This window comes from Cibotium barometz, chromosome 60 (genome assembly GCF_041138505.1).
Source record: "Cibotium barometz isolate CiBa-2024 chromosome 60, ASM4113850v1, whole genome shotgun sequence".
Taxonomy (NCBI): Eukaryota; Viridiplantae; Streptophyta; class Polypodiopsida; order Cyatheales; family Cibotiaceae; genus Cibotium; species Cibotium barometz.
Window position 1 is genome coordinate 38,765,171 of NC_141105.1, and position 27,746 is coordinate 38,792,916.

Here is a 27,746-nt window from a genome sequence, read left to right on the forward strand (position 1 = left end):
TACTAGCCAACAATTAAGATTGCCTTGAAGAATTGTAAGGACACACCTACTTGTGTCCTATAAATATTTTCGTCATACAATATATACGAGCATTAAAGAATTATTAAAGTAATAAGAAACTATTGCTCAATAGCTGCTCACCAATTGTGACATAGACTCACGTCCCATGCACTACTTCCAATCTGTGCCCAAGTAGGCTTATTTCACAAAAATAAGAAATTGTGAGCCTATCATAAGTCACTAGGTCATTTGGTGTTTTGCGATATGTTAAGCCTCGTTGAGCCCTTTGTTTTTGAGGAATTGATGCACATGAGTTGATGGATTGTTGAGATATTAGTTGTTGCTAAGAGAAATGAAGGCAAGTGTTTCCACCAGCTACCCCAATCTAACTTTTTTTTGAGGGATAATCTTATTTGCTATCCAAGCCCTCACATATGAGGGTGGGAGGGGTTTAGTAGAGTCGTTGTTTTTTTGGTAGGAGATGCTTTGAAGTGGCACTTCCATCAACAGGGCTAGAGTCGGATACTCGTCACAGAAGCTATACGTGAAGCGTTTGGACCAATTACAAGGTCACAATTCGCAAGTTGGAAGCATTTTGCTTGAGTATGGGCTTTTCCCGGATAAATGATTTCGAAAGTCCCATGGAAGCCTCTCTTGATGAAGGATATGGTGACACCAATGGCAAAAAAAAGCATTAAGGTATAGATGCAATGCTCCGAGACGCTTCTGCTTCGGATGCTGACGTGCTTCCCTTGGATCTCGTGTGGGTGATGCAAGTGAATGCAAAGAGCAGGTGATGCCTAAGAAAGAAAATGGTGGGCGGTTTGACAGTCTCGTGGATAAACCGAAGGCTTGTGAAGGAGATGCAGAGTCTGAAACCTTGAGGAATGGGTTGCCAATGGTAGAGGGGCTCAAGATGGAGATGCCAGGTATAGGTCAATGTCAGATTGGACAACCATGCATGGGGTTTTGATGCACATGATGAGGCTTCACATGTAGCGGCTTCTCGAGAGACATGGCATTTTCCTCCTCTGGGGAGGGGCCCTTCTCTGTGTTCAGGAGACGCTCAATAAACGGGTTGCATGGAGACCCAGAAGCTTGCCTTTTCACAGGAAGAGATTCATGGGCTCAAAAAGGGCTCTTGGAGGAGGGGGCTGTAGAAGCCCGACTCACAGCAGCCAACGCTGCAGCATGGAGGCTTTATCCCTTGAAGGAGGTCATCAACCAGGCAGTGGTGGCGTATAATAAGGTAGACGGGCAGGCTAACCCTTATGTGACCGCATGTAAACACGACTGCATACATCTATAATGGTTTGCTTAATGTATGTGGGTATGGGTATGGTGATCATAGCACGTGTATACTCTTCTTATGATTAGTGCCTAGTAATTATGATTGGTTCATAGTACTTACACATCTACCTGATTAATTTTTTTCAACGCTGGCTTTGACCCCACAGGTTACTGTGTAGACAGACATTGGGCCACAGCATCAAACCCGCCAAACAAACCCAGAAGGGTCATCATTAGGTATGATATCCTCTAGTATCAGTGTTAACCCTGTTCAAATCATAACCATGATAGTCCAAAGAGTCACTGGAATGGATCACAAAGACATTTATTTTGAGTAAATATGTACTTGCTAGACTTCAATCCATTTTCAAAAAAAACAAAAGGTTTCCTGTTACAGCATTCCACGGAGATCTATTACTATAAAACACGTAAAATTCGTAAATCATCTTAACCATCTAGAGACCCACATCCCCATCTCTGGTGTGCACGTGCAGGTGGGCCCCTCGACAAAATAGTACATTACACTACTTTCATATTTCCCACAATTGCAATGAAAGAATGCATCAACAAAAATGGCAACTTTGCTGCAGCCACATGAATGCTCATACTTGTAAAAGGGCTTGAATCATCTAGACTCAATTACTGTGCATAAATATTTCCATTCTTGTATATTACAGGTTGTGACATGATTCTATTTTTGAAGGAGTGGGTGGTCATATTCAGCCTCCAGCAGAACTCAACCATGCTCTTCCTCTTGCAATCACAGCACTGCTCCAAGCCATGAAGTTGACAAGCTCATGGGCTAAAAGGTGTTTGCAAACACCAGTGTAAATCATATCCATTCTGTCTGGATTTAAAAAAAGCTGTTCTATGCCTCAAAAGCTTAAAATCTACAATGTGTACCTGTCTTTGACATAACTGCATGTCGTAGAAATGGGATATGATCTCCACGTTTATGCACATTCTTGTGCAATATGACTTCCAGGATCACTTGCAGTAGATAAATATACATGAGAGAGCAGGTACTCACTTGCTTTTCTTACCCATTTTAGGATTTTTACACATTCGCACACTGATTGGAGTGATTTCGACCAATTCATCTTCTTGAATGTATTCAACACAGTCATCCAGACTGAAATCCAATGAAGTATCCAAGACGACTGCAAAGAAACAAACCAGACAAAAACATAAGCAAAGGGCCCTCTGTTGGCTACAAACATGAAGAAGGCATTGCTTCCCTATTAGTACCTGTCTGCTCTTTGTTTGAGCGGACATTTGTGGCTGCTTTTCTCTTGCAAGCATTCAAAGCTAAATCTCCAGTCCTTTGATGAATGCCCACGATTTGCCCTTTGTAAACCTCCACCCCAGGGCCGACGAACATCTGACCTCTTTCCTGGCAACTGAACAGGGCATATGAAGTCGTGCTACCCGTTTCGAAGGCCACCTGCCACACTCAGCAAAAGCTAAAACATTCCTCTCTTTTACAGTTCAACCAGATGTTTCAGAGCAATTATAATTAGTACAAGTTGTGAATTTACCAAGGAACCTTGATCCCTGGTACTAATATCTCCTGCCCATTCGCCATAACCATAAAAGACAGTGTTTAGAATTGCCGTGCCGTGCGAGGCAGTAAGCATGGCATTTCGTAGTCCTAATAAACCACGAGTGGGCATTCTGTACTTCACGATGGTAGTATTCTCCGACCTGGAGAAAAAATGCTACCTTCAGTCCAAATTATCTTCACATTAAAAATCTCAACACCAATGCGACTCATACGGCACAGTTTTTCTTTCCAAGAACAATGATACATACCACATGGGTAACCTGATACCCCAAAAAAAAGACACGCACTTTGTAGGTGAGTTCATCCCTCCCACTCTTAAAATGTTTTACAATCCAAAGCTTTAAATAGCTTGAAATCACAAACCAGGATACCTCACCAGATTGGATGTGAAAATTCCTACCCTATGGTTTGCATGTCAAGCATTTGCCCACGACGCTTGCCAAGAAGGTCGACCACAGCACCAACATACTCTTCTGGCACCTCCACAATGGCATCCTGAAAGCATCCACACCCCGCCCCACATGTCAATGCTAGTGCCCAGTTAGTGTTCATGTGCACTAATTCAACATATAAAAAGCACAGAACCTAAACAGATGTTGGCGAAATTACTGCAAGAAGGTGAGTTTTTGTAGACCTCAGCTTAGGCAGGCCGCCTAGCCTGAGTCACCCTCTTCCAGCCCAGTCACATATGTCAGTAGAAGAGAGACAGAAGAACAGTTGTAAGCAGCATTCACCTCGAAGGGTTCTAGCTTCTTCCCATTCTCCTCTTTATTGATTACCTTTGGTGGGCCCACCAAAAACTCATAGCCTTCTCTCCGCCTGCACATGTAAGTAGACAAGAGAGCTCAGTTTCCCATCTAAATAACTCATCAGTGAAGCTGCTAAGTATGCTTGCAATGTACTTACATGTTTTCAATAAGAATAGTGATATGAAGAGTTCCTCTCCCACTAACAATGAAGGTATCTGCTGTATCACCATCCTCGACTTTCATAGCCAGGTTCCTTTCCAATTCCCTGTATAGCCTGTCTCGTAAATTTCTACTTGTCACATACTTCCCCTGCAGCATTGCAAAATGCATAAACCAGCTTTTAATACCCGATACCGAAAAAGTGCCATCTGCAAAGCAAATGTGATAAATGAATCTTCTTACCTCACGACCAGAAAAAGGTGAAATATTCACTGAGAAGGACATCTTCACGGTTGGTTCCTCAACCTTGATTGTGGGCAAGGCTGTACCATCCTCTTTGTCAGCTAATGTCTCTCCAATCTGAGACCAAGTATCACTCCAATATGAGAGTGAAACATTTCTTTCTTTGGAATTTAAGCTACAGGCAAACCAAGCAGCAAGTATATAAGGACAGCCTTACAAGGACATCACTCATGCCACAAAGGGCGCAAATATCCCCCGCCTCCACGGAATCTACGGGCACTCTTGTGAAGTTGTCAAACACAAAAAGCTCATTCACCCTCCCAGATCTGCATGCTCCATCTGGAGTACAAATCTGCAAAAAGCAAGCATAGAATCTCAATTCATCACTTGAGGGATGGTATAAAGGCACAGCCTTCCAAAAACCAGAGTAGAAGGTGAGCAAATAAATAAAAGCAAGCATAGAATCTCAATTCATCACTTGAGGGATGGTATAAAGGCACAGCCTTCCAAAAACCAGAGTAGAAGGTGAGCAAATAAATAAAAAGAATCAGGGTGTATACAGGAGCTTTGATCAAGAATCACCATCAACTGTAGCAATGATAAACACGACTGGACAACCAACTTTACACTCCAACAAAAAATAACTGGGAGCCAAACAATCACAAAGTCGTACACCTAGAAAATGTTCTCATGTATTGTAATGCATCAGCAGACAGTAAGTCAAAACTACCAACCTTCACTTCATTTCCTTTTGTGATCCTGCCAGTATGCACACGACCAATGGCCATGCGTCCCTTGTGTTCCTCGTAATCCAAGTTAGTAACCTGCATTCATATACATACGATCACATCGTTATTTGCACACCACGATCTCAAATGAAGAGTTCAGCATGACACCAATGTTTCTTTACATTATCATCCATAGGCCTTCTGCATTCTGTTTTCCTCTCAACCTATTTTGCACTGACCCTCAGGTGATAAAAACCTCTACCTTCCAAAGAATATCAAAAAGCAAAAAACATACGAGCATTTGAAGAGGACCATCCATGTCAACCCGGGGCCCAGGAATGCATCGTAAGATAGTTTCAAAAAGGGGTCCCAAGTCATCAGCAAGTGCGTCTGCCTCTAATCCTGCCTTGCCTTTGATGCCACTTGCATAAACAACCTGGAAATCACACTGCAAGCATTGTCCACGTACAAACTGTCAGATTTTTTTTTTTCCCCGACTAGCCTTAGGCCCAAGATCCTCCCATAGTTAACGTTTTTCACCGCCTGTAGGCGCCTGCCCATAGGCACTTTTTATACAACCATAGGCAATGCCACTGAGGAAGCACCGTGTGGGGTTTTGAACCCAGGACCTCCTGGTCCTAGGCAAACACCTTCACCACTGTGGGCTATCACATCATTGGCCAAACTTTCAGATTCTTCTATGCAACAAGGAATGTAAATGCAGAAACTTAAGAGACTTAAGGGCACAGGACACCTGCTCATCTGTGGCATTAAGCTCCACAAAGAGTTCAAATGTATTGTTAACCACAAAATCTGGGCGGGCTGAAGGCCTGTCCACCTTGTTCACAACCACCACAACCGAGTGCCCTAGTTCAAGAGCTTTCTTCAGCACAAACCTTGTTTGTGGCATGGGACCTTCAACCGAGTCAACCTGGCAACAAAGACAAGAAATCCCTCTACTTTTAGTATGTACTCAGTGCTCAACTTATCATGCCAGTACTCGTACAAGCAAAGCAAGGTGACCCATTGAGATTGCAAAGAAATGTACCAAGAGGACGACCCCATCCACCATGTTTAAAACGCGTTCGACTTCTCCACCGAAGTCGGAATGACCGGGTGTATCAATAATGTTGACCTTTGTTCCTTTGTAGCGGATAGCTGTGTTTTTGCTCAAGATCGTGATCCCACGCTCTCTCTCCAAGTCATTTGAATCCATTACTCTTTCTCGAACCGTTTGATTATCTCGGAAAACCTTCAAAAAATTAAGCAAGGCATTAATCTTCCCACAACAAAGCGAGAACCAAAACTACTTGCTAGTTTCTAATCACAAAAAAACTACCTTTGCCTGCCGTAGCATCGCATCCACCAGAGTGGTCTTCCCATGGTCTACGTGAGCAATGATAGCTATATTTCTGATATCAGTTCTAACCTTTGCCTGAGACCCCTCTTTAGCTGTTTCAAGAAAAAAAAACCCTCATTATTCAACACATCTAGATACAGGTTCCATTCAGGAGAATCATACACTAGTGATCTACACTAATCCTGGGATAAATTCCGAAAGCAATTGGCTGTCTGAAAGTTACAGATGATCAACAATTAGGAAGAAAAGCACCAATTGAGGGAGATCCATGTTGTTCCTCTACACACGTTTTTCAAAATGTTTCATGCTAGGAACGTTTCGTACGTTTCATAGGGGCCATACGCATTTTTTGTTTTTTATGATTGGAACTAGAAGGGGCCAAGGATTAGGATGAGGGTTAAGGGCTTAGTTGGTATGTGGGGAATTGGAGGGTTCACACATGGGTTAAGGACGCTAGCACGATGAGATCTAGATTGGCTAAGAGCTTATAATTATAAGCCTAACACTAATAATGGCTAAAAGCTTATAAATAAAGCAAGGGCCAATAATAGCCAAGTTATTGCTATATAAGTGACCTTGGAGAGACACATGAGTTATTGAGGTATCCACATAGTAGACAAGAGGGCTACTAGGGGCATGCAAGACCTCACGACCATGGAGCTACAAGGTGGGTGGTTCGGCCTAGTGGTATGGGATCGCGGCTAGTTTGAGGCACTGAACCTACGGTTAGGTGGTGAGTCGCTAGCCACAATCTATCACAGTCATGGGATGCGTACGATGTCGAGTCTATGAGACCTTGTTAGGGTTTCGGTTCTAGAACAGAGAATCCTTGGGCTTAGTCTGTTGTTGCATGCACGGAAGCCTTGCTTTACTGATCCACGATCCTAAGCCTGATTCAAAACAAGATGCTGAAATACACATGATTGATACAGAGGAAAGAGAAGAAGAGAGAGATTGGTGTCAGGGTTTTCTTGTATTTTTATATGGCACAAAATGGTTGCATAAATGCTTGTACATGATGCAGGCCCTTGGTGAGCCCCGGAGGGTTGACCTCTGGCCTCTTCTATTAGCAATCATCTCCTGTCTGTACACTATACCAGGGCCTCTGTTGTGGGTGTGCCCGCCCATTTTAGTGTTTTCCCATTTTTCCTCTCTCTCCATGTATTTTCCCCATTTTTCGGAGGTGTGGCTGGGTTGTCGGCTGTCCCCAGATGCTGGCCGACTGCATGCTTTGGTACCCGACCTGTCCAAGTGACCTCGCCGACTCCAGGCTTCAAGTCGACTTGCTTGTTTCTAGTCGGGGGGCTTCCCATAGGCTGGTCATGAGCATGGGCTGCTGTCGGCCTGTTTTAGGCTGGCCGACCAGCAACCTAGGGCCATATAAAATGGCCCCTTGCCCCCACACTTCCCACAGTGTATTTTCGGGATTTTCTCTAGTGTATATAGCAAAGTTTTTATTGATTCTCTCTTTCTTTCATCTGCGTTTTGCTATCCACGGAAGTTGTCTTCATTTCCGCTCTGCATTCCGACATGGTATCAGAGCCCCAGGTGGCTTGAAGCTTGGAGACAGTGGGACGTTGAGGGTTTGCTACTCGAGGTGCTGATTGGAGATTGTTTGGACTGTTCGGCACTTGGAGATCGGGTAGAAGGCAGCCATCACCGTTGGACAGCCACCTTGCATATTATTTGCAAACTCTTCTTCGTCTTTTTTCGCACCCACCCACCCTTCACAAGACCTTGTGAACCCTGACTTGCTTGAGATGGCTGAGATGCACATGAAGATCCCAACACTCCCCACGTTCCCGGTGGACCAACAGTTGGACGGGAACAACTACGGCATATGGAAGGTAATGATGGAGTCCGTTTTGGAGTCTTATGACTTGGCTAATTTCATTGTTGTTGGGGTTGCACGGCCGGAGTTAGAAGACGGGGAGTTACCCTCTATGCGGAAGGAATGGGAAGCTCAGGCACAATTATGGGATCATGTCAACAATGCTCGCATCCGTTCTTCCTAAATTGCACACCACAGGTGATCAATCACATAAAGCATATGACGCTGGTGTCACGTGCAAGCATTGCCATGAACATTTCCAGAGCTAATCCAGAAGGGGCAGCCAAGAAAAAGATCATTGGAGCTAGGACTTGGAGCATGAAGTGCTGTTTGGCAGTGATGGACTTGGAGCAAGGCATGGAAAACAAGGAAAGGGTGCTGTCGGCTACATGACCAGGGAGTCGGCTGTACCAGATTTGGCGGCTGCAGCAAGCGCTTCAGCGTTTATGAGAACAGGCCTGCCCGACCAGAAGTAGGCTGGCCGACTAGCAGTCGGCCAGTTCTCCACGTGTCCCAAGGCCTATAAAAAGGCGCATATGCTCATTGGTAGAGTGATTCAAATCCATATGAGTTGGGTCCTTAGGGTCCAAGTTAGGGACAGATTTTGGTGATGTTCACCTTTTGTATGAAGGCAGCCTAGGGCTGTAGAAGGAGGTACCTTTTTGTACCATATGAAATATACTGAATCTCAGCCATATCTCTCTCTCTCTCTCCACTCTCCTTTATGTCTGCATTTTGCATCAGCATGTTTCCAATGGTGTTTAGGGCTGAAAGCAGATCCCCAGAGCTTCCGCGTGTTGCATTGGTATCAGAGCATCGGGCTCAGCAAAGCTAAACACTGATTCAGTCCCATATGATGGTGTACTGGTCCAAGGTACAGGAAAGTACACGGATACGAAGCCCAAGGCAAGGAACACGAGATCGGGAAGAGCTCCCAGGAGGTTTGTTGGTGGTGTTCCACAAAGCCAGAGGGGATAGCAGTCCTGTGAGCCACATAGGTTCTCGGGCAACGGTCCCAAGGGAGGATTATCCTACAAGGGGTGATGTGACAGTGCCAGACTCATTTCTCAGGAATGAAGACCAAGACAGCGTTCAGAGTCAGGGCAAGAATGGATTGGGGACTGGAGGGAACAGGTGCATAGATCTTAATCAGAGTCAGAGTGGTTTTGGAGACCGAGCAAGGTTTTCAGAGAAAAGGGTTGCCAGAGATGGATGGATGACAGAGGGATTTCAGGAAAAGATTTGGGATGATGACAGTCATCCAAGGAACAGATTGGAAGCCCGTCATCAAGTTTAGCAGAGGGGGATGTCATGTGCAAGCATTGCCATGAACATTTCCAGAGCTAATCCAGAAGGGGCAGCCAAGAAAAAGATCATTGGAGCTAGGACTTGGAGCATGAAGTGCTGTTTGGCAGTGATGGACTTGGAGCAAGGCATGGAAAACAAGGAAAGGGTGCTGTCGGCTACATGACCAGGGAGTCGGCTGTACCAGATTTGGCGGCTGCAACAAGCGCTTCAGTGTTTATGAGAACAGGCCTGCCCGACCAGCTTTTATGAAGTATATGCCAAGAAGGCTGGCCGAGTAGCAATAGGCCAGTTCTCCACGTGTCCCAAGGCCTATAAAAAGGCGCATATACTCATTGGTAGACTGATTCAACTCCATATGAGTTGGGTCCTTAGGGTCCAAGTTAGGGACAGATTTTGGTGATGTTCACCTTTTGTATGAAGGCAGCCTAGGGCTGTAGAAGGAGGTACCTTTCTGTACCATAAGAAATATACTGAATCTCAGCCATATCTCTCTCTCTCTCCACTCTCCTTTATGACTGCGTTTTGCATCAACATGTTTCCAGTAGTGTTTAGGGCTGTGAAAGAAGACCCCCAGAGCTTCCGCGTGTTACAGCTGGCCAGAGGGATTTGGCAGCCTTTGCCTTCTCTGTACAACAGGGTATCACCCATGAAGAAGATCTCCTTGGAAGTTCAGATGTGGGTGATGAGTCCTGCAAAGTCGTCGACGATGCGGGAGCACATTAACAAGTTGCAAGCTCTTCAGCAAGAGGTTCTCCAGGCGGGCAAAGAAATATCGTCAGAGGATATGCCCATCACGTTGTCCCATTTGCCCTCTCAATACTCCACATTTTACACCTCTTTGAAGTTTGATTACCAGTGGGGCAGGCTCAGCACCATCACGTGGGACGAGCTTGTGCCAATGGTCTCGGACCAAGAAGAGCAATTCACGAACCCTCCACAGGGCAGAGCTTTGGAGGCCTTGATTGGCCAACAGTTGAAAGGCCGTAACAACAACAAGGGCAAAGGGAAGTCTTCGACGAAGAAGTCTTCTGAGAAGAAGCCCGATTCAAACCATGAGAAACTGAAGGCCGAGCGGACTTGTAACGATTGTGGCGAGAAAGGCCACTATTGGAGGAAGTGTCCCAAGCGGAATAATGGGAAGTGTGTTGATTCTTCAACTTCAACTACAAAGACTCCAATCTTTTTGCACTCAGAGATTTTGGAGCGGTTGGCTTCACCACCAAGGATACTCGGGAATGGATTCTTGATAGTGGTGCTTCTTCCAGGCACATGGCTCCTTCCCGTGATTTCTTATAGGATCTTAAACGGCAGTTAGGTCGCATTTTCATTGGCGACAATTCCACCATACCAATTCCCAGTGAGGGCCGGATGGAGATCATTCCCGATGGCAGAGGGAGGAAGCATTCCTCTCGTGTTCTTTACGTCCTTGCACTTGGTTTTCATCTCTTGTCAGTGCATGAGGTTTGCAAGACTCGCCTCCGCGTGGAGTTTGAGGAGCATTCTGTTGCTCTACAAGACAGAGAGACAGGCCAGATTCTTTGGGAAGGCGGAGTGGAGAACAGTATATACATACTCTCAGCACTTTCCTCTCTTACAGGCTCTCAGATTGGTGACTTGTGGCACTTTCGGTTTGGCCACTTGAATGTGGATGCGCTACGGCGAGCTTTCCGAGACCAGATGGTGGTTGGCTTGCAAAATGTTGGCAGTAGGCAAAGACGTCGTAGTTCTTGCATTCGTGGTAAGTAGCACAGGGAATCTTTTCCAAAGCAAGCTTCCAAGCGGGCTTCAAAACCTTTGGAGTTGGTACACACTGACTTGTGTGGACCTATGCAGACGCCATCCTTGGGAGGTTCTTTATATTTTATGCTACTTCTTGATGATTGTAGCAGATTCACTTGGGTTTATTTCCTTTTCCAGAAGGACCAAGCTTTTGCTTGGTTCAAGAAGTGGCATGTGATGGTGGAGATAAAGTCTGGCTTGCAGATAAAGACTCTTCGGGCTAACAAAGGAGGAGAGTTTTCTTCCAATGCATTTGTGCGGTTTTGTATGGAACATGGCATCAAGCGGGAGCTGGCCAATACAGGTTCACCTTCAAAGAATAGAGTAGTTGAGTGTAAGAACAAGACTGGTGGAGAGGGCGAGGACGATGTTGGAGCATCGTGATCTTCCTCGTCCACTTTGGGGAGAGGCTTTGGCTACAGCTGTCCATATCCTCAACCGTTCTCCGACGACTATAATACCAAACATGACTCTCTTTGAGGCGTATTTTGGCAAGAAACCAAATGTCTCCCATTTTCATATGTTTGGGAGTGATGCATATATTCACATTCCAAAGAAACAGAGGGAGAAGCTTGACTCAAAGTCCCCCAAAAGCTTGTTTTTGTGGGATATAACTCTCTTTTCAAGGGATACAGGTTGTATGATCCGAAGAGGAACAAGGTCGTCGTCAGCAGAGATGTGATTTTTGATAAGCATGTTCCAGTTTCCACTGTTGACGCCGCCACTTCTTGGAGATCTAGATGATTCTGATGATGATGTTGAAATTAGGGTTAGGGTTGCAACAATGCACACACACAAGATAGAGAAGCTTGAGAGCACACAAACTCACTAGATTAGAATGAACAAATGTGTGCCAGATACAAAAGATAAGTACACCCCCCCAAAATGAGTAGATAAGAGGGTGTACATACGCACGGGGAAAAAATACCTCCTAGTGAGAAAAAAAGTACCCCGGCAGTCCTAAGTGTATTCACACGCATCACTACCATATAATGCTACAAATCCTCCCCTGGAGTGATGATGAACATGTACAGGGTATGGCCGATCAATCCTAAAAATGCAGTAAGCTCAAAGCTTTACGAAAAGCTTCGAACTTTTCACGAGAAAGAGCCTTCGTGAATAAATCTGTCATGTTGTCATGTGTAGGCACATAGACCAAGGTGATCTCTGCCTGCAAAGGGTCTTTCCCTAACATAGTGGTAATGTACCTCAATGTGCTTAGTGCAAGCATGAAACACTGAGTTCCTGGCAACTGCTAATGCGCTCAGGCTGTTAGTGAAAATCGTAGTGCTAGACGACTGTCCAACACCCAAATCAACCATAAGACGTCTGAGCCACACACACTCAACTATAGCTGTAAAAGCTGCCCTGTACTCAACTTCACAGCTAGAAGTAGCCACTATAGGCTGCTTCTTACTGAGCCATGATATACATGAATCACCAAGGCGAAAGCAAAACCCATTAGTGGACACTCGTGTGTCATAACATCCAGCCCAATCTGGAATCACTAAAAGCATGCAGCTGTGACTCACCCCCTTTTGGATAAAACAATCCAAAATACTGAGTGCCCTGTAAATAGCGAAAAACCCACTTAACAGACTGCCAATGCTTCGTACCTGGGCTATGCATAAATCTGCTCAACTGTGAGACCGCATACTGTATATCTGGCCTCGTGTTGCATATATAAAGAAGGGATCCAACAGACTGCTGATACAAACTAGCATCAAAAGAGTCTCATGCATCTTGAAGACTAAGTCGAGTACCTGTCTCCATAGGTGTAGCCACAGGTTTACAAACTTCAAGATTAAACCTCTTTAATAGCTTCTGTATATATTTAGACTGTAGCATGGCAATGCCATCATTGCGCTGCATAAACTGAATCCCCAAATAATAATGTAAGGGCCCCAAATCCGACATCTCAAACGATGACTGCAAATCAACCTTGAAGGCTGAAATCTGATCTATATCGGGTCCCGTAAGCAGCATGTCATCAACGTATAGAACGATGACCAAAAATGTTTCCTTACTCCTCTTTACATAGAGGGTACTCTTTTGTTATTTGTGATTCAAAGAGTGTAGGCTTCAAATTGATGTTTCCATTTATTTTATGCATTTATTGTTATTTTTACATATTTTAATACATTATATATTTGAAATCTTGTACATGCAAATACCTGTAGGTAGGAAACTTTGGCTTGATTTTACAAAACCCGTTTGAAACGCGTTTGAAACTTTTAAGAAACCCGTTTCAAACAAACCCCTAATTACTATGGTTGTCTCTAACCAAAAACCATGAGGTAAATCTTGGGCTTTCACCATACATCGTGCCATCTCCATGAGAGACCTATTCTTCCTCTCAGCCACACCATTTTGCTAAGGTGTGTATGGCACTATACATTGATGCCTTATGCCTTTTTAAGCCATATATGCATGAAATTCCTTGGACATTTACTCCCCCCTCAATCTGAACAAAGGGTGTCAACTTTACATTCACATGCATTTTCAACCATGGATACAAAGTGCTTAAAGCACATAAAACCTCTAACTTCTGCTTTAATGGATACACCCAGCTATATCTGGCGAGTAATCATCAATAAAAGTGACGAAGTAGAGATATCTCCCAATAGACGGTGTCCTCATAGGACCACATACATTACTATGTATAAACTGTAATTTCTTAACAGCTCTCACAGATCCATCCTTTGGAAATGATGCTTAATGCATTTTACCAAGAATACACCCCCCACATACATGTCTAGTAGGGGTCTCAAGAGTTGGCAACTCAGACACCATATCATGCCTTTGAAGGCGTAACAAACTACCATAATTCAGATGGCCAAACCATGCATGCCATAATTCTGCATCACTCATAGCATGAGTCATAGAGATTGAGCAAGTATCATGCTGCAACTTCTCAAATACATCCATCTTGTATAGGCCATGAAACAAGGTACCTGAGAGGCAATGATAGAATAACCATCATTTCTATTCTGAACTGTATATCTGTCATCCACAAATTTCACCGTCAAGCCTAACAAGGCTAAGGCTGAAACTCACAGCAAGTTCTTCTTAATGCCTAACACATATAAAACTTTCGAAAGAGTAAATGCGCCCCCATTTGCAGCAGTGAGCACAACTCTACCAACTCCTTTGACAAGATACGAGAAACCATTTGCACATGTGACGGTTCCTGCACTTGGGACAGATTCCAGAGATGAGAACAAATTTTTTTGTGAAGTAATGTGCTTACTAGCACCACTGTCAAAGTACCAAGCATTTGATTCTGCCACTAACATGCCATACATCATGAAACAGAAGGGTCATAATTGCAATGTACAGTCCATGCCCAATCATCTTGAGCAAAACTTGCAAATTTCTTCTTCTCTGCACTTAGTGCAAATGCATCAGCCACAGCCATGCCTGATTCTTTCTTTTTCTCCTTCTCTAGCCTTTTCTTGCACTCATGTATGTAGTGCCCTGGTTTCCTACAATAGTGACACTTGCCCTTCCTTTTAGGCTTATCACCTTCTTTCTCTACATCCTTACCGGCTTCTGTTTTTGGCTTATAGCCACCTTGCGAAGAAAATTTACCTTTGCCTTTCTGATTGGCAACAAAAGCTTGGTCACCAACTCGCATACTAGATCTGTTTTGCCTAGACTGCTCTTCTTGCAAGAGTACTGAAACCAGCTCATCAAATGAAAGGACATTTGTATTTCCCTTCATCATGAATCTAAGGATAGAGGCAAAACTATGATAAGAATCCGGCAATGCATTGAGAACTATGGGCACCAATGTACTATCAAGATATATCTCATTCACACTAGCAAGCTGCTCCTTAAAATCTTTGATCTTAGTCAAGAAGCTGTCCATTGAGTCTCCCTCATTCATGTGCTCAGACTCCAACTGTTTGCACAGATATGCAACATGTGCTTCATTGCGCACCTGGCATATAATGCAGCAAGTGCATCCCATGTCTGTTTTGAAGTCTTACATGACTCAATACGAGGAATAATGCTTCACTTCGCAGGAAGTGCAAGCAATGCATATGCCTGTGCATGTCTTCTATCCCATCTCGTTTGAGCAGCAGTGGGAGATACTAGTGGTGCATGTGGAGGAGCCACATCTGTATCAGATTCTACTTCAAATGTACCTGTAGCACCTGGTTGCACTGGTAGTTGTGAAACAGGACGAGTTTCACACATTCCAAAGGCCTTTAGCAACGGATACATGCCTCATCATATAGGACCACAATGGATAGTTAGTCTCATCAAGTTTGTCCTCAACAAATAACATGTTGAATACATCACTACTGTCCACCATGACTTTCTACCAAATGCAAAATCTTTCAACACACTGCAAGTACTCAGTATTCATTGAATGCAACCTTGGATGGCTGCCAACTGACTAAATCACTTGCAAAGTGTATGAAAATTAACACAAAGTAGAGAATAGAGTGTTACTCTGGCGAAAGTATGATGGTCAATGTTGTTGAAGACACGGTAGATGCTGTTGCACACCAAATCTTTGCCGCTACACAGCCCAAACACCCAAAATCGAGCGGAACCAATCCAAAATGACGCCTCTCCAGAACGTCTGTAGAAACCTTGCGGTGCCCAAAACGCACTCGTCCGAATCGCGCCGCAAACTCCGAAAACTCTGTATACTTCGTATACACTACAGTACAGTATATACCTTCTTCTCCTAAGAGGGTATCTCAATCAGAGACAGAAAAATAGAGTCGTGAGGAGGGAGACTGACTACTAGATCAAGTGTCAAGGAAGCTAGCTCTGATACCAATTGTTGAAATTAGGAGTAGGGTTGCAACAATGCACACACACAAGATAGAGAAGCTTGAGAGCACACAAACTCACAAGATTAGAATGAACAATTGTGTGCCAGATACAAAAGACAAGTACACATCCCAAAATGAGTAGATAAGAGAGTGTACATACGCACGTTGGAAAAAACCTCCTAGTGAGGGAAAAAGTGCCCCAGCGGTGCTAAGTGTATTCACACATCACTACCATATAATGCTACAGATGATTCCCAGTCGATTGTTCCAGCTGGACAGCCTCAGTCAGTTGAGGAGGTTGAGCTCGAGGCTGGAGATGAGCCCCCGCAGCAGCACGAGGCTCCGCATTCTATTGGAGTACCCAGGTGGTTGTTAGATACCCTTCGGGAGTCAGGTGTTACGGAGCTTCCCTCCGAATGGACCACAACGGACGGACCTCAAAGATTGCATAAAGTTCATGACAAAAGTCATTCAGCGAAGCTTTTACAGGTAAACTATGCTTTGATGTCTCGTATCATGCGGGACAAAGAGCCCACTTCCGTAAAGGAAGCCCTTGCACAGGATACTTGGAGGAAAGCCATGCAGGTGGAACTGGATGCCATAGAAAAGAATAAAACTTGGGAGTTCGTTCCGAGGCCATCAAAACGATCTGTCATTGGTGTCAAGTGGGTCTTTAAGACCAAGTATACGTCAAATGGGTCGGTGGACAAACACAAAGCCAGACTTGTGGCTAAGGGTTATGCTCAGCGGCTTGGCATCAACTATGAGGATACCTTGGCATCGACAGCAAGGATGACCACGATTCGGACCGTTCTTGCCCTTGCTTCTTCTCAGCGGTGGCCCGTATATCAAATGGATGTGAAATCTACGTTCCTTAATGGTGACTTACAAGAGGAGGTGTATGTTGAACAGCCTCCAGGCTTTGAGGTTCCAGGATCAAAGGGGATGGTTTACAAGTTGCGGAAGGCCTTGTATAGTCTTAAGCAGGCTCCCAGGGCTTGGAATCAGAAGATTGATTTTACGGATTGGATTTCAGAGATCAGTTGAAGATCCTAACTTGTATCTCTTTCAGGAACGCGCCAGAAGGGGTTCTTTGTCTCTGAGCAGCGGTATGTCCATGAGTTGCTCGAGACCTTTGGGATGGAGAACTACAAGCCTATCAAGTCACTAATGGACCCGAACACGAAGCTTACAGTGAATGATCCTTGTGAGCCAGTTGATGCCTCTCTGTACCGGAAGCTGGTTGGTTCATTGATCTGGTTGCTGAACACCAGATTGGACTTGAGCTTTCTTGTAAGGTTGTTGAGCTCGTTTATGCAGACGCCGTTAAAGTCTCATTGGGACGCAGGACTGTGAATTTTGCAGTATCTGCAGGGGACGAAGGATCTTGGACTCTTCTACGACACTGGAGGTGAAATAAAGGACCGAGTTCGACTCCAAGGCTGGAGTGACTCGGATTGGGAAGGAGATCAGATGAAAGGGCATGTGGGCTACACCAGGTAAAAGGCATGTCAAGGAGCACTCGTGTAGAGCCTTGAGCAATGGCGTGAGAGAGAGGGAAGTGTAGGCGTGGAGCCACTCGAAAATCAGAGATAGAGAGAAGAAGATACGCTGGCTGGGGGAATTCGTAAGAGCCCAAGAATTGAGCCCTTTTCCCTTTATTATTTGGGGGGTCACTTTGACCCTTAAAAAATGGTCCCTTGGCCAAGTTCAATGTGAACTTGGCCCAAGTGAACTTGGCCCAAGGTTTTAAAACCTTCATAAAGCCTTTAAAAAAGGCTATGTACAAGTTATACAAATGATAGAGGGGTCATTTAGGCCTGTAACCCAACAACCTCCCACTTAAAGGCATAAATGGCGCCTTTAAGTTAAGTAACTCCCACCATCTGTATGCATAGCTGATGTTGTGCTTTGGGTAAGCACTTGGTGAGAGCATCTGCAGGGTTTTGTGACGTATGGACCTTAACCATGGTGATAAGGCCATCCTCAAGCACTTCTCGAATGAAGTGATACCGCACATCAATATGCTTTGTGCGCGCATGAAACATGGCATTCTTTGCCAGACATATGGCACTCTGGCTATCACAACCAAGCATAGGTGCCTGTCAGGCAAACCAAACTCACTGCATAAACGTGCCAACCATATGGCTTCTTTGGAAGCCTCAGTGGCTGAAATATATTCAGCCTCTGTAGTAGACAGTGCAACTATCTTTTGTAGTCTAGAGCACCATGAGACAGCACCTCCTGCAAGAGTAAATACATAACCACTTGTGGATTTGCGTGTATCCACATCACCAGCCATGTCTGAGTCACAAAATCCCTTCAATTCCAAAGGACCCTTACCATAACAGAGGCATTTGTTTTTAGTCCCTTTCAAGTACCTCATAATGGACTTTACTGCATCCCAATGCAATTTGCCTGGATTAGCCATAAACCGGCTCACAACTCCCACTGCATGGGCTATGTCAGGCCTAGTAGCAACCATAGCATACATAAGTGAACCACAAGCTGATGCATAAGGAACACTTTGCATTTCATTGGTTGCTTGATCAGACTTGGGGCAATCTTCCTTGGAGAATTTCACATATGGCTGTAATGGCACACCAAGAGGCTTTGCTTCAGCCATGTTAAACCTGTCCAGCACTTTTTCAATGTACTTTTCTTGAGACAAGTACAATATGCGCTGGTCCCTTTGCCTTCTAATCCTTACTCCAAGAACATGTTCAGCTGCCCCAAGGTCTTTCATTGAAAACGCAGATTTCAGCTGCTGTTTAAGAGCATCAACAGTGCTTCTTTTCTTCCCAGCAATCAACATATCATCAACATAGAGCACAAGAATAATAGGGCTGCCATCCTCATCAAGTTTTGTGTACAAACAATGATCTGCATGGCTTCTTTTGTAACCATGTTTGAGCATAAACGCATCAAACTTTCTGTACCATTGTCTAGAAGCCTGTTTCAGCCCATACAAGCTTCTATCGAGCTTACATACCAAATGTTCCTTTCCAGGAATAACAAAACCCTCGGGCTGTTTCATGTAAAGCTCTTCCTCAACATCACCATGCAAGAAAGCTGTATGTACATCCATTTGGTCCAATTCCAAATCAAGGGCAGCCGCTATGGCAAACAATACACGCAAAGTGGTCATCTTCACGACAAGAGAGAACACTTCCTGAAAGTCTATGCCCTTTGTTTGCGCATATCCCTTTGCAACCAGCCTTGCTTTATACTTGGGTTTTGCATCAACTGTCTTGATTTTATACACCCATTTGTTAGGAATGGCCTTCCTACCTTTGGGCAATTCAACCAAGTCCCAAGTATCATTAGCATGCAAAGCTTTAATCTCTTCCTGGACCTTTCCTGCCACATTGATAGCAAGTCACCTCACCCTTGCCTTTGCTGGCATTTCCCCTTTCCTTACTCTTACTCTTACTTCTCTGTGCATAAGGAGTCTTCTTATCTGTCCTGCCTCTAACCATGTTGGCTGAGCTGCCTCCCTCTCCCCCTGCTTTCCTCCTGATTTCCTCATTCAGTATAGAACCCCTAACACCATCAAAGGTCAGATTGGGGTTATTTGACAGTGAGACCACCAATGTCTCCCACGAATCAGGTAAGGTCATAAGCAAGAAGATAGCTTTCAGCTTATCATCAAAGGGAGGCATGCCTGAATCCTGCAACTGCGATAAGGTACCTGTAAACAATGACAAGTGCTCTGCAGCACTCTTGGACTCATCTAGCTGCATGCCAACAAGTTTCCGCATTAGATGCACCTGATTGACTGGCGTTGTATTCTCATACGTCGCCTTTAGCTTTGCCCACAACTCAAAAGCAGTAACAAGTCCCTTGAGATCTACCAAGATCTCGTCGGAAACGGCCATCTTAATGTAAGTAATGGCCTTCTTGTTCAAAGTAAGCCATGCATCCTCAGTCATGTCCACTGGCTTCTCTGCCTCCAATGCCCTGTCACAATCCTTAAGGAAGAGGACTCCTTGAATCCTTTCCTTCCAAAGGTCGAAACCTGTGCCCTCAAAGCGCCGGATCTCAAAGAGATTCTTTACGTCCGAGGAAGATGATGCCATAGTCGCACAAACGAGAGGACTATCGTGCTGAAATTTGGGGCAAAATGCACCAAAAACAAAGTATAACCTCACAGAAACGTGCACTACAGCTCCAAGTGGTCACAGGAGCAATTTGAGCCAAAAGGGGTCAATTTAGGCACAAAAATAAAGTTCTGAATTTTCTGCGCGCAGAAAATTTCAGCAAGCGAATTTGTGCCCAAAAACAACAATTTTAGTTGTTTTTACCCTCAAGAGACATACATAAGGCTAATGCACAGCCTTTAGAAGCATGTAGGAGCAAAAGCCCCAATTTGTAGCATCAAAAATGCAGAGAATTGAGCCACAAATGGTCATACATAGGCAAAACTCACTCAATGTGCATAAATTACAGCAATTTGCACTTTCCTCAATTTAAATACATCAAGCGCACACTTGCAAAAACCTGCGTAAATCTGAAATTTGCTGAATTGACCTGTTTTGGAGACCTGTTTTCAGCAATTTCAGTGTTTTCGGGTAGCGTGGACCAAGTACCTATGTTCCCACAAGTTAATACATGATTTGCAAAACCTGTATTTTGCTGTTAGAACCTGTAATTTGCTGATTTGGGCCTGTTTTCAGCCTGTTTTAGGTCAACTTTGCAAGTCCGGAGCCCTCAAGTGTCCGGGGACGAGCCCTTTGGCGATGAATTTGCAAAACTTCGCGTGAAAGATGATCTTCTTGGCTGAAAATCAGAGTTTGCAGGTTTTGGAGCAAACCCTAATTCATGCTCTGATACCAGTTGAAAGGGCATGTGGGCTACACCAGGTAAAAGGCATGTCAAGGAGCACTCGTGTAGAGCCTTGAGCAATGGCGTGAGAGAGAGGGAAGTGTAGGCGTGGAGCCACTCGAAAATCAGAGATAGAGAGAAGAAGATACGCTGGCTGGGGGAATTCGTAAGAGCCCAAGAATTGAGCCCTTTTCCCTTTATTATTTGGGGGGTCACTTTGACCCTTAAAAAATGGTCCCTTGGCCAAGTTCAATGTGAACTTGGCCCAAGGTTTTAAAACCTTCATAAAGCCTTTAAAAAAGGCTATGTACAAGTTATACAAATGATAGAGGGGTCATTTAGGCCTGTAACCCAACATCAGACACGAGGAGATCTACATCAGGCTACAGTTTTACCCATCGGCTCAGGAGCTATTTCATGGAGCAGCAAGAGGCAACCAACTATTGCCTTGTCGTCTACAGATTGGGTTTCCACAGAAGAAGCCCACGGTCATCCAGTGCGATAACCAGAGCTGTATCGCTATTGTTTGGAACCCAGTCTTCCATGACCGACCCAAGCATATATAGAGATACAATATCACTTTGCTCATGAGAAGATCTTGGCTAGTGACATCTTCCTTCTTTATTGTTCGGCGGAGGACAATGCGGCGGACCTCTTCACAAAGTCTCTACCTTAGGCTATGCTCTGGCGGCACTCCAGCTCCCTGGGGTGGGTTCCACATCCAAGAGCTGAGAGGGGGTGTTGGCAATCATCTCCCGTCTCTGTACACTATACCAGGGCCTCTGTTGTGGGTGTGCTCGCCCGTTTTAGTGTTTTCCCATTTTTCCTCACTCCATGTATTTTCCCCATTTTTCAAAGGTGTGGCTGGGTTGTCGGCTGTCCCCAGATGCTGGCCGATTGCATGCTCTGGTACCCGACCTGTCTAGGTGACCTAGCCAACTCCGGGCTCCAGGCCGACTTGCTTGTTTCTGGTCGGGGGGCTGCCCATAGGCTGGTCGTGAGCATGGGCTGCTGTCGGCCTGTTTTAGGCTGACCAACCAGCAGCCTGGGGCCATATAAAATGACCCCTTGCCACAGTGTATTTCCGGGATTTTCTCTAGTGTATATAGCAGAATTAGTAGTTACACAGCTTATCTCTCTCTCTTTCATCTGCATTTTGCTCTCTACAGCAGTTGTCTTCATTTCCATTGTGCATTCTTGCATCTTCTACATGATAACTGATGAATGAAACTTCTGAAGTGCTGAAAGCCTGAATGACTTAATGCCTTTGGCTGAATAATGACTGAATGCTTATATATGCCGAGAGGTACAAGTGAGCCTGCTGTGGACGTGTCATGAACCATAGGAAAACATACATAAAAATTCTGCACTTTATGCCATGCTGCCCACACAAGATGCCATCTCCTTTTGGTCACTTGGCTGCCTGCTGTGGGAACCTTGCAGGCAGCCGACAGCATCTCTGCTGGCTGCTGACAGGGTTCCATGCTCTCCTCCTGATGATGATGGTTATGATGCTGAAGTTACTACTGATGCTGGTGCTGATGTTGATGCCGATGATGATGGTATGCTGCTGCTGATGATGCTTCTTATGCTTTTGACGATGATGTAGCTGTTGCTAATGATGTCCTGCTAATGCTTAGCCAAGGATTAAGACTATTCATGCACAAGATTAGCCATGGCACGGGCATGCAGGTGACATTCCCTTCTGCTAAACTTGATGACGGGGTGGACACTCTGTCAGCCTTCCTCCCTGGACTGTGACTGACTTTAAACTTCTATTGACTTTGACTTTAACTAACTGATATATTTGTCTGAACACCTTCACTCCTGGTCTCCACTTCCAATGGGTTTCTCAAACTTACACGTTATAATTATCTTGAAGTATGTATGGCTTCTAGTTATTGGTCTTGTGTATGGATTACATGTGTCGCACCCAAGTGTGAATCCATGCAGGACATGATGGGAGGTGGGAAATAATGGCAATGGCCCGAGGGATGTTCCGGAACATTGGGCAAGCCATGTAGTATATATGGGCACGAAGGTAGTTATTTCTAGACCTCGGGCAATGGCCGCTTAGATATCTCTGGGAAACAACCCATGGCCAAGGCCCATTGTGATATTACAATGGTGTACTTGATGGCATTTTGGACATTTGAAATACAAGAAAATAGATGGGTGATACTCCAAGCTAAATACGCATCATGCATTCATGTGTGCCAAGTCATTTATTTTATTTGAGTGCCATTGTTTGGCTTTCCTTGACAATGCCTCGATTTATTGCATGTGTTGTCCATGCGGCCACGGATGCTTGTGCAACCCTGTGGACGGATGTGTTTACAAACTTGTTCGGGACTGATGGGGTGTTCCTCCCACAAGCTGGTCATCATCTTCCAGGGCTCTCCATGGCTAGACAATCATATACTCACGAAGGGGCTGGAAATTAGGTTTTACAGGTTTTCAATGCTGAAAATCAGATTTACTGCAGGCTTCGAAGCTTTACGAGTGTTGTATGTACAAACTGCAAAAAAGCATATATGGACATTTACACCTCACCATCCACCCTCCCATCAAACTTGAGAAATTTGAGCAGCTTCAACAATTGGGACACTTGCAAGGGCATGTGAGACAAGCCCCTAATTCCTGCAGCATCGATGCGCAACCACCGGATGGAGAAGATGAACAAGAACTTCAAGGAGAAGGATCGTGCAATAGATGCCATCCGTGACACCAATTGTGACATGAGAGGGAATGACTGTAGTAATCACAACCTTAGGCTATCTAAACTTCACTTAATGATGTTTAAGAGATAGACAATTAGTGTCAATGCAATGCAATGCACCTATATTAGATGGATGGGTTACAATGAGATCTAAATAGATCTATGATGCTGTCCTAGATGAAGATCCTTCTCGGGATGAGGGGGATAGGCTGAATGCTGATGATGAGGACTGTTCCTTGCTCCAATGCTGAGGTCCACCCTTAATGCCGGCTTCCCTCTATGTAGGAGGTAGGAATGATGAACTATGTGCTGAATATGCTGGCTAAACTGCTGATCTGCTTGTCCCTTGCTCCATGGATGAGAAACGCTGAGGAGAGATGAGATAATGGACTGAATATGCTGCACTTCTATTTATATGCTGAGATGATGCTGGTCGGGTACTTTTATTGCAGTCGGCCAGCCTTCTGTTCCTTCACGACTTGCAATAAATGCTGTCGGCTGCCATAAATGCCCACGACCTAATGCTATTAAATGTCCTAGATGCTATGGACTACTTTATGTGCTGAAGATAAATTGAAACAGCCCCATACACATGCTTATGCTAATATATGCCTGAGTAATACTTGGATTAATGCTTAAATGTCTTGCTTAATGTTTATGGATGCTTGATGATGCCATGCCACTTGTACACCTGATGGGTGTGCACGTGACATTCTCCTCTGCTAAACTATTTCTCGGTGGTATTCCTGGCAACCTTTTGACTCCTCTGCTGATCCTTCTCCACTGAAACCACTGCCTCCTTCTGACTTCTTCTGTTGGGACTAAGGTCGACTGTCGGAGTTGAAACCTTTGAGCCAAAGACTTGTCTGCTGTGGGAACTGAATTGCAAATGCTACTAAAACTACTTGGAAATACATGAGTCACCCCTGACCTCTGTCCCTAAGGATGGCCTGCAAGATTTTGAGAACTGGGTTTAACTGTGCGGAAGCGATTAACATGATGACTGATTGAATGAATGATGGAATGATACTGATCTAAGGCTGGTTACCCTGTAACGTTCTTATACCAATGTGACATGAGAGGGATTGTTCGTAGTAATCACAACCTTAGGCTAACAAAACTTCAATTACTGATTTTTAAGAGATAGACAATTAGTGTCAATGCAATGCAATGCAGCTATATTAGATGGATGGGTTACAATGAGATCTAAATAGATCTATGATGCTGTCCTAGATGAAGATCCTTTTCGGGATGAGAGGGATGGTAGGAATGATGAACTATGTGCTGAATATGCTGGCTAAACTGCTAATCTGCATCTCCCTTGCTCCATGGATGAGAAACGCTGAGGAGAGATGAGCTAATGGACTGAATATGCTACGCTTCTATTTATATGTTGAGATGATGCTGGTCGGGTACCTTTACTGTGGTCGGCCAGCCTTCTGTTCCTTCACGACTTGCAATAAATGCTCTAAACTGCTGTCGGCTGCCATTGACTGCTGTCAGCTGCCATAAATTGCAGATGGTGCTGAAACAGCCCCATACACATGCTTATGCTGATATATGCCTGAGTAATACTTGGATTAATGCTTAAATGTCTTGCTTAATGTTTATGGATGCTTGATGATGCCATGTCACTTGTACACCTGATGGGTGTGCACGTGACACCAATCCAAAAGCCAACTATGGCATGAATAGCAACTCCCATGTTGGCTCCTACACTGATCTGGCAGTTCCTGAGAGCACGACCAACACTCAGCATGCCACCGCCACAATGTCCGGAGGGGTGATTGGAGTGCTCAAGCTGATCCGTATCCTGTGCGTGGTCGTTCCCCACATTCCAAGACTAGCAAGTAACAGTGGAGCTGAAATCCAGAGCCTGCTAGGCCTGAAACTCCTAGCACAGGGCAGCTATCTGGTTGTCGAAGTGGCCTGCCAGCATCTCACCCCAGGGCAGCATCAGTTCAAACTTCATCTGTATCCATGAGGACCGTGAGGAAGAGTGCTGAAAACTGGCAATAAGCAAAGGGCACCCCAGAAGTAACTTTCCCCAAACCCTACTATAGTCTCCTTATGCAATGGGCTAAACCCTAATCAGGCAGACAACACACACACACACAGGGGGTTCTAGTTTTGCAAGAACCATAGGCTCTGATATCAAATGTGAAGCTACTGGTACTATGAGAATGTTAACAGAGAAACATGAACAACAAAAGTCATGCACAACATAATCATACAGTAGTAATCTATACTAGCTCTGGGATTAATTTAAAGACAGGTAAGGGAAGAATTGACTGTCTGGAAGTTACAGATGATCAACAATTAAAAAGTTGAAGGAAATCACTGCTGTTCCTCCAAGCACATTCGATGTCTCTTCCTGATTCCTGCCTTCAGCAGTTGCACGTGTAGACTTTGAAAAGCTGCTCGATTGCTGATGTAGAAGGCTGAATAATTGGTGATTGAATAAGGGAGGGAAGGCAACCCTCATTGGGGTCCTTTACAAGACTCGGCCTGCTCGACCATGTGAGTGACCAACATGTAATCTCCTCGGCCTGCATCTTTGCTGCCTGACCTGCCCACATAGTTGTGCAACCTGCTTGGCTGTCTGCCCATCCTGCCCAGCTGTCTGTCCGCCTTGTTTGACCTGGATGCCTATGCCCAACCTGTCCACAGGATGGAGGGGGGTCACACACCTCACATGCAAGAGTTGTAACAATCTCGCTAGCAATAGCAAGTTATCTGATAACACCCAATAAGATCATAATGTGCCATCCCGAGATTATCAACTGGAATAAGACAGAAACAAAGTGATAAAGAATTTTGATAGCCTTACAATGTGCCAGACTTGCTCATGACAGCATGCATAGCATCATTCCAAAGGTGAAAGGTTAAATTAGCTTAAACAACAGCAGTAGAATTGGAATTGAAGGAAGGAAGAAAAATTTTCCCTCCTCCCAAAAAGTACAGGGATGGGCTAGTGCTTGTCTCTGAGAGCTAGCATAACCTCATGGTGGAGGTGGAAGAAAAATCCTCGTAAGCTAAAGGCAGGAATAAAAAGCTGTGAAATGTAGAGAAATATTTCACTAGCCTAAATCAACAACCATATACAAAGTAAATTTGAAAATCATCAAAAAACCATTAAGTTGACGTAATGTATGCCAAGTACTTTAGGACAGGTTCACAAGCTTCTGGATGGAAACTTGTGCTTGGCAATGGATAGTTTCTACTGGGCTGTAGTTAAGCAAATGTAATCCTTTTCTTTCAATAACATAAACAAGTCGGTGACCCGTGCGTTGCTGTGGCCAGGCCAAGCGTGATAAATTATACCTTCATTTCAAATGTCAAAAATCCAAAAACCCTCACAGAAGCAGGATGCCATGACAGTTTCGGGAATCCTACACCACTGGCTAGAAAGGCTTGCATCCCACAAGGAGTTAAAATCATGGCAGTGGCAACTCTTTTACATTTTTATTCATGAACTAGGTGGCAGATTTCTGATACACTTCCCACTGTTTCTGGGAGGAAGTTGTGAACCTGAACTTAGTATGCAAAGCATCATCAGAAGTAGAAGGAAAATTTATTAACCCAAGGCAACAAACTCTTACAGGTAAAGTGAAGATAAAGAGTATATCAGCATCAATGGACATATCGGACTGGCCCGATACAATAGGATTAAGATTGAAATGAATGAGATGAAGAGCGACAAGCTCATTAAACTAGGGGAACAAGACATACATTGAAGTGCAAAAAAGCCTAAGGCAAGAACCTTAGTGTAAGAGAGTATTGAGGGACTGACCTTGAGTGACTTGCTCGGTTGTGGCAACACTACAGTGGGTGATTGTGTCCTGTCTGGATTTGCTGGTAGTGAAAAGGGCAGGGGGGTTGGGCATCTTCAGGGAAAGGGGTTGTCCCAGGAGCTCTGCCTTTCTGAGAGAAATCTTTACAGAGGAAACGTTGCGAGAGGGCATGGTGGTTTCATGATGATGATAAGCTCCTGAGAGGGAGCATGCCGGCCCTGGCAAGTTCTGCACTGCACTCGCCATAGCCCTCTTAGCCCTCTAGCTTCTCTATGAAAGAGAAATCTTAAAGTTCAGCTGAAAAATGCAGCGAACACATGCGCCCACTACAGCAAATGAGTAGAAAAGCTTAAAAGCTTCAGCTATGGAGGCCACAAACGAGAGAAGAGAAGCTCAAAGGCTTCAGCTTTCCACAGCTATGGAGGCGCAATGGGGTTTTGGAGGTACAAATCTCCTTTGTTTTGCTACACAAAAAACAATAGCTTCAGTGCTAGCACGCACGCCCGCAGAGAGAAAACAACCCAGTGCAAGCTAAGAGCTTTATAAAGGTTCCGATTACTCAGCTTGATTATTGGGATTAAATGTAATCCTGAAAAACTGTGCCT

The 27,746-nt window shown here is 44.6% G+C and overlaps 2 protein-coding genes across 4 annotated transcripts; one reads left to right on the top strand and one right to left on the bottom strand.

Moving 5' to 3' along the window:
* The first annotated feature begins 865 nt into the window (after nucleotides 1–865).
* Nucleotides 866–2,093, top strand: LOC147605332 (uncharacterized). Its single transcript, XM_086794346.1, has 3 exons — nucleotides 866–1,283; nucleotides 1,458–1,527; nucleotides 1,968–2,093. The coding sequence occupies exons 1-3, from the start codon at nucleotides 1,016–1,018 to the stop codon at nucleotides 1,972–1,974; spliced, it is 345 nt and encodes a 114-aa protein (XP_086650472.1). The 5' UTR covers nucleotides 866–1,015; the 3' UTR covers nucleotides 1,975–2,093.
* Nucleotides 1,899–27,746, bottom strand: LOC147605333 (putative elongation factor TypA-like SVR3, chloroplastic). Of its 3 annotated transcripts, none has more exons than XM_086794343.1 (15): nucleotides 27,141–27,746; nucleotides 25,689–26,007; nucleotides 6,073–6,185; nucleotides 5,782–5,985; nucleotides 5,488–5,664; nucleotides 5,029–5,181; nucleotides 4,740–4,829; nucleotides 4,223–4,357; nucleotides 4,006–4,122; nucleotides 3,761–3,912; nucleotides 3,589–3,673; nucleotides 3,255–3,349; nucleotides 2,829–2,994; nucleotides 2,539–2,734; nucleotides 1,899–2,450 (listed from the first exon to the last, which is right to left on the bottom strand). In XM_086794343.1, the coding sequence occupies exons 3-15, from the start codon at nucleotides 6,088–6,090 to the stop codon at nucleotides 2,317–2,319; spliced, it is 1,722 nt and encodes a 573-aa protein (XP_086650469.1). In that variant the 5' UTR covers nucleotides 6,091–6,185; nucleotides 25,689–26,007; nucleotides 27,141–27,746; the 3' UTR covers nucleotides 1,899–2,316. The 3 variants fall into 3 exon arrangements, with proteins under 3 accessions (XP_086650469.1, XP_086650471.1, XP_086650468.1); XM_086794345.1 differs by having other exon boundaries at nucleotides 25,654–26,007; nucleotides 27,141–27,698; XM_086794342.1 differs by lacking the exon at nucleotides 25,689–26,007 and having other exon boundaries at nucleotides 27,141–27,712.

Excerpts from the sequence above, each read along its gene's own strand:
- LOC147605332 (XM_086794346.1), top strand. The coding sequence starts at position 1,016 with ATGGCATTTTCCTCCTCTGGGGAGGGGCCCTTCTCTGTGTTCAGGAGA. Across the intron at positions 1,284-1,457 it reads TAACCCTTATGTGACCGCAT|GTTACTGTGTAGACAGACAT; the intron begins GTAAACACGACT and ends TTGACCCCACAG.
- LOC147605333 (XM_086794342.1), bottom strand. The coding sequence starts at position 27,387 with ATGGCGAGTGCAGTGCAGAACTTGCCAGGGCCGGCATGCTCCCTCTCA. Across the intron at positions 4,830-5,028 it reads ATGGTCCTCTTCAAATGCTC|GTTACTAACTTGGATTACGA; the intron begins GTATGTTTTTTG and ends ATATGAATGCAG. Across the intron at positions 2,995-3,254 it reads CTTGACATGCAAACCATAGG|GTCGGAGAATACTACCATCG; the intron begins GTAGGAATTTTC and ends TTTTTTCTCCAG.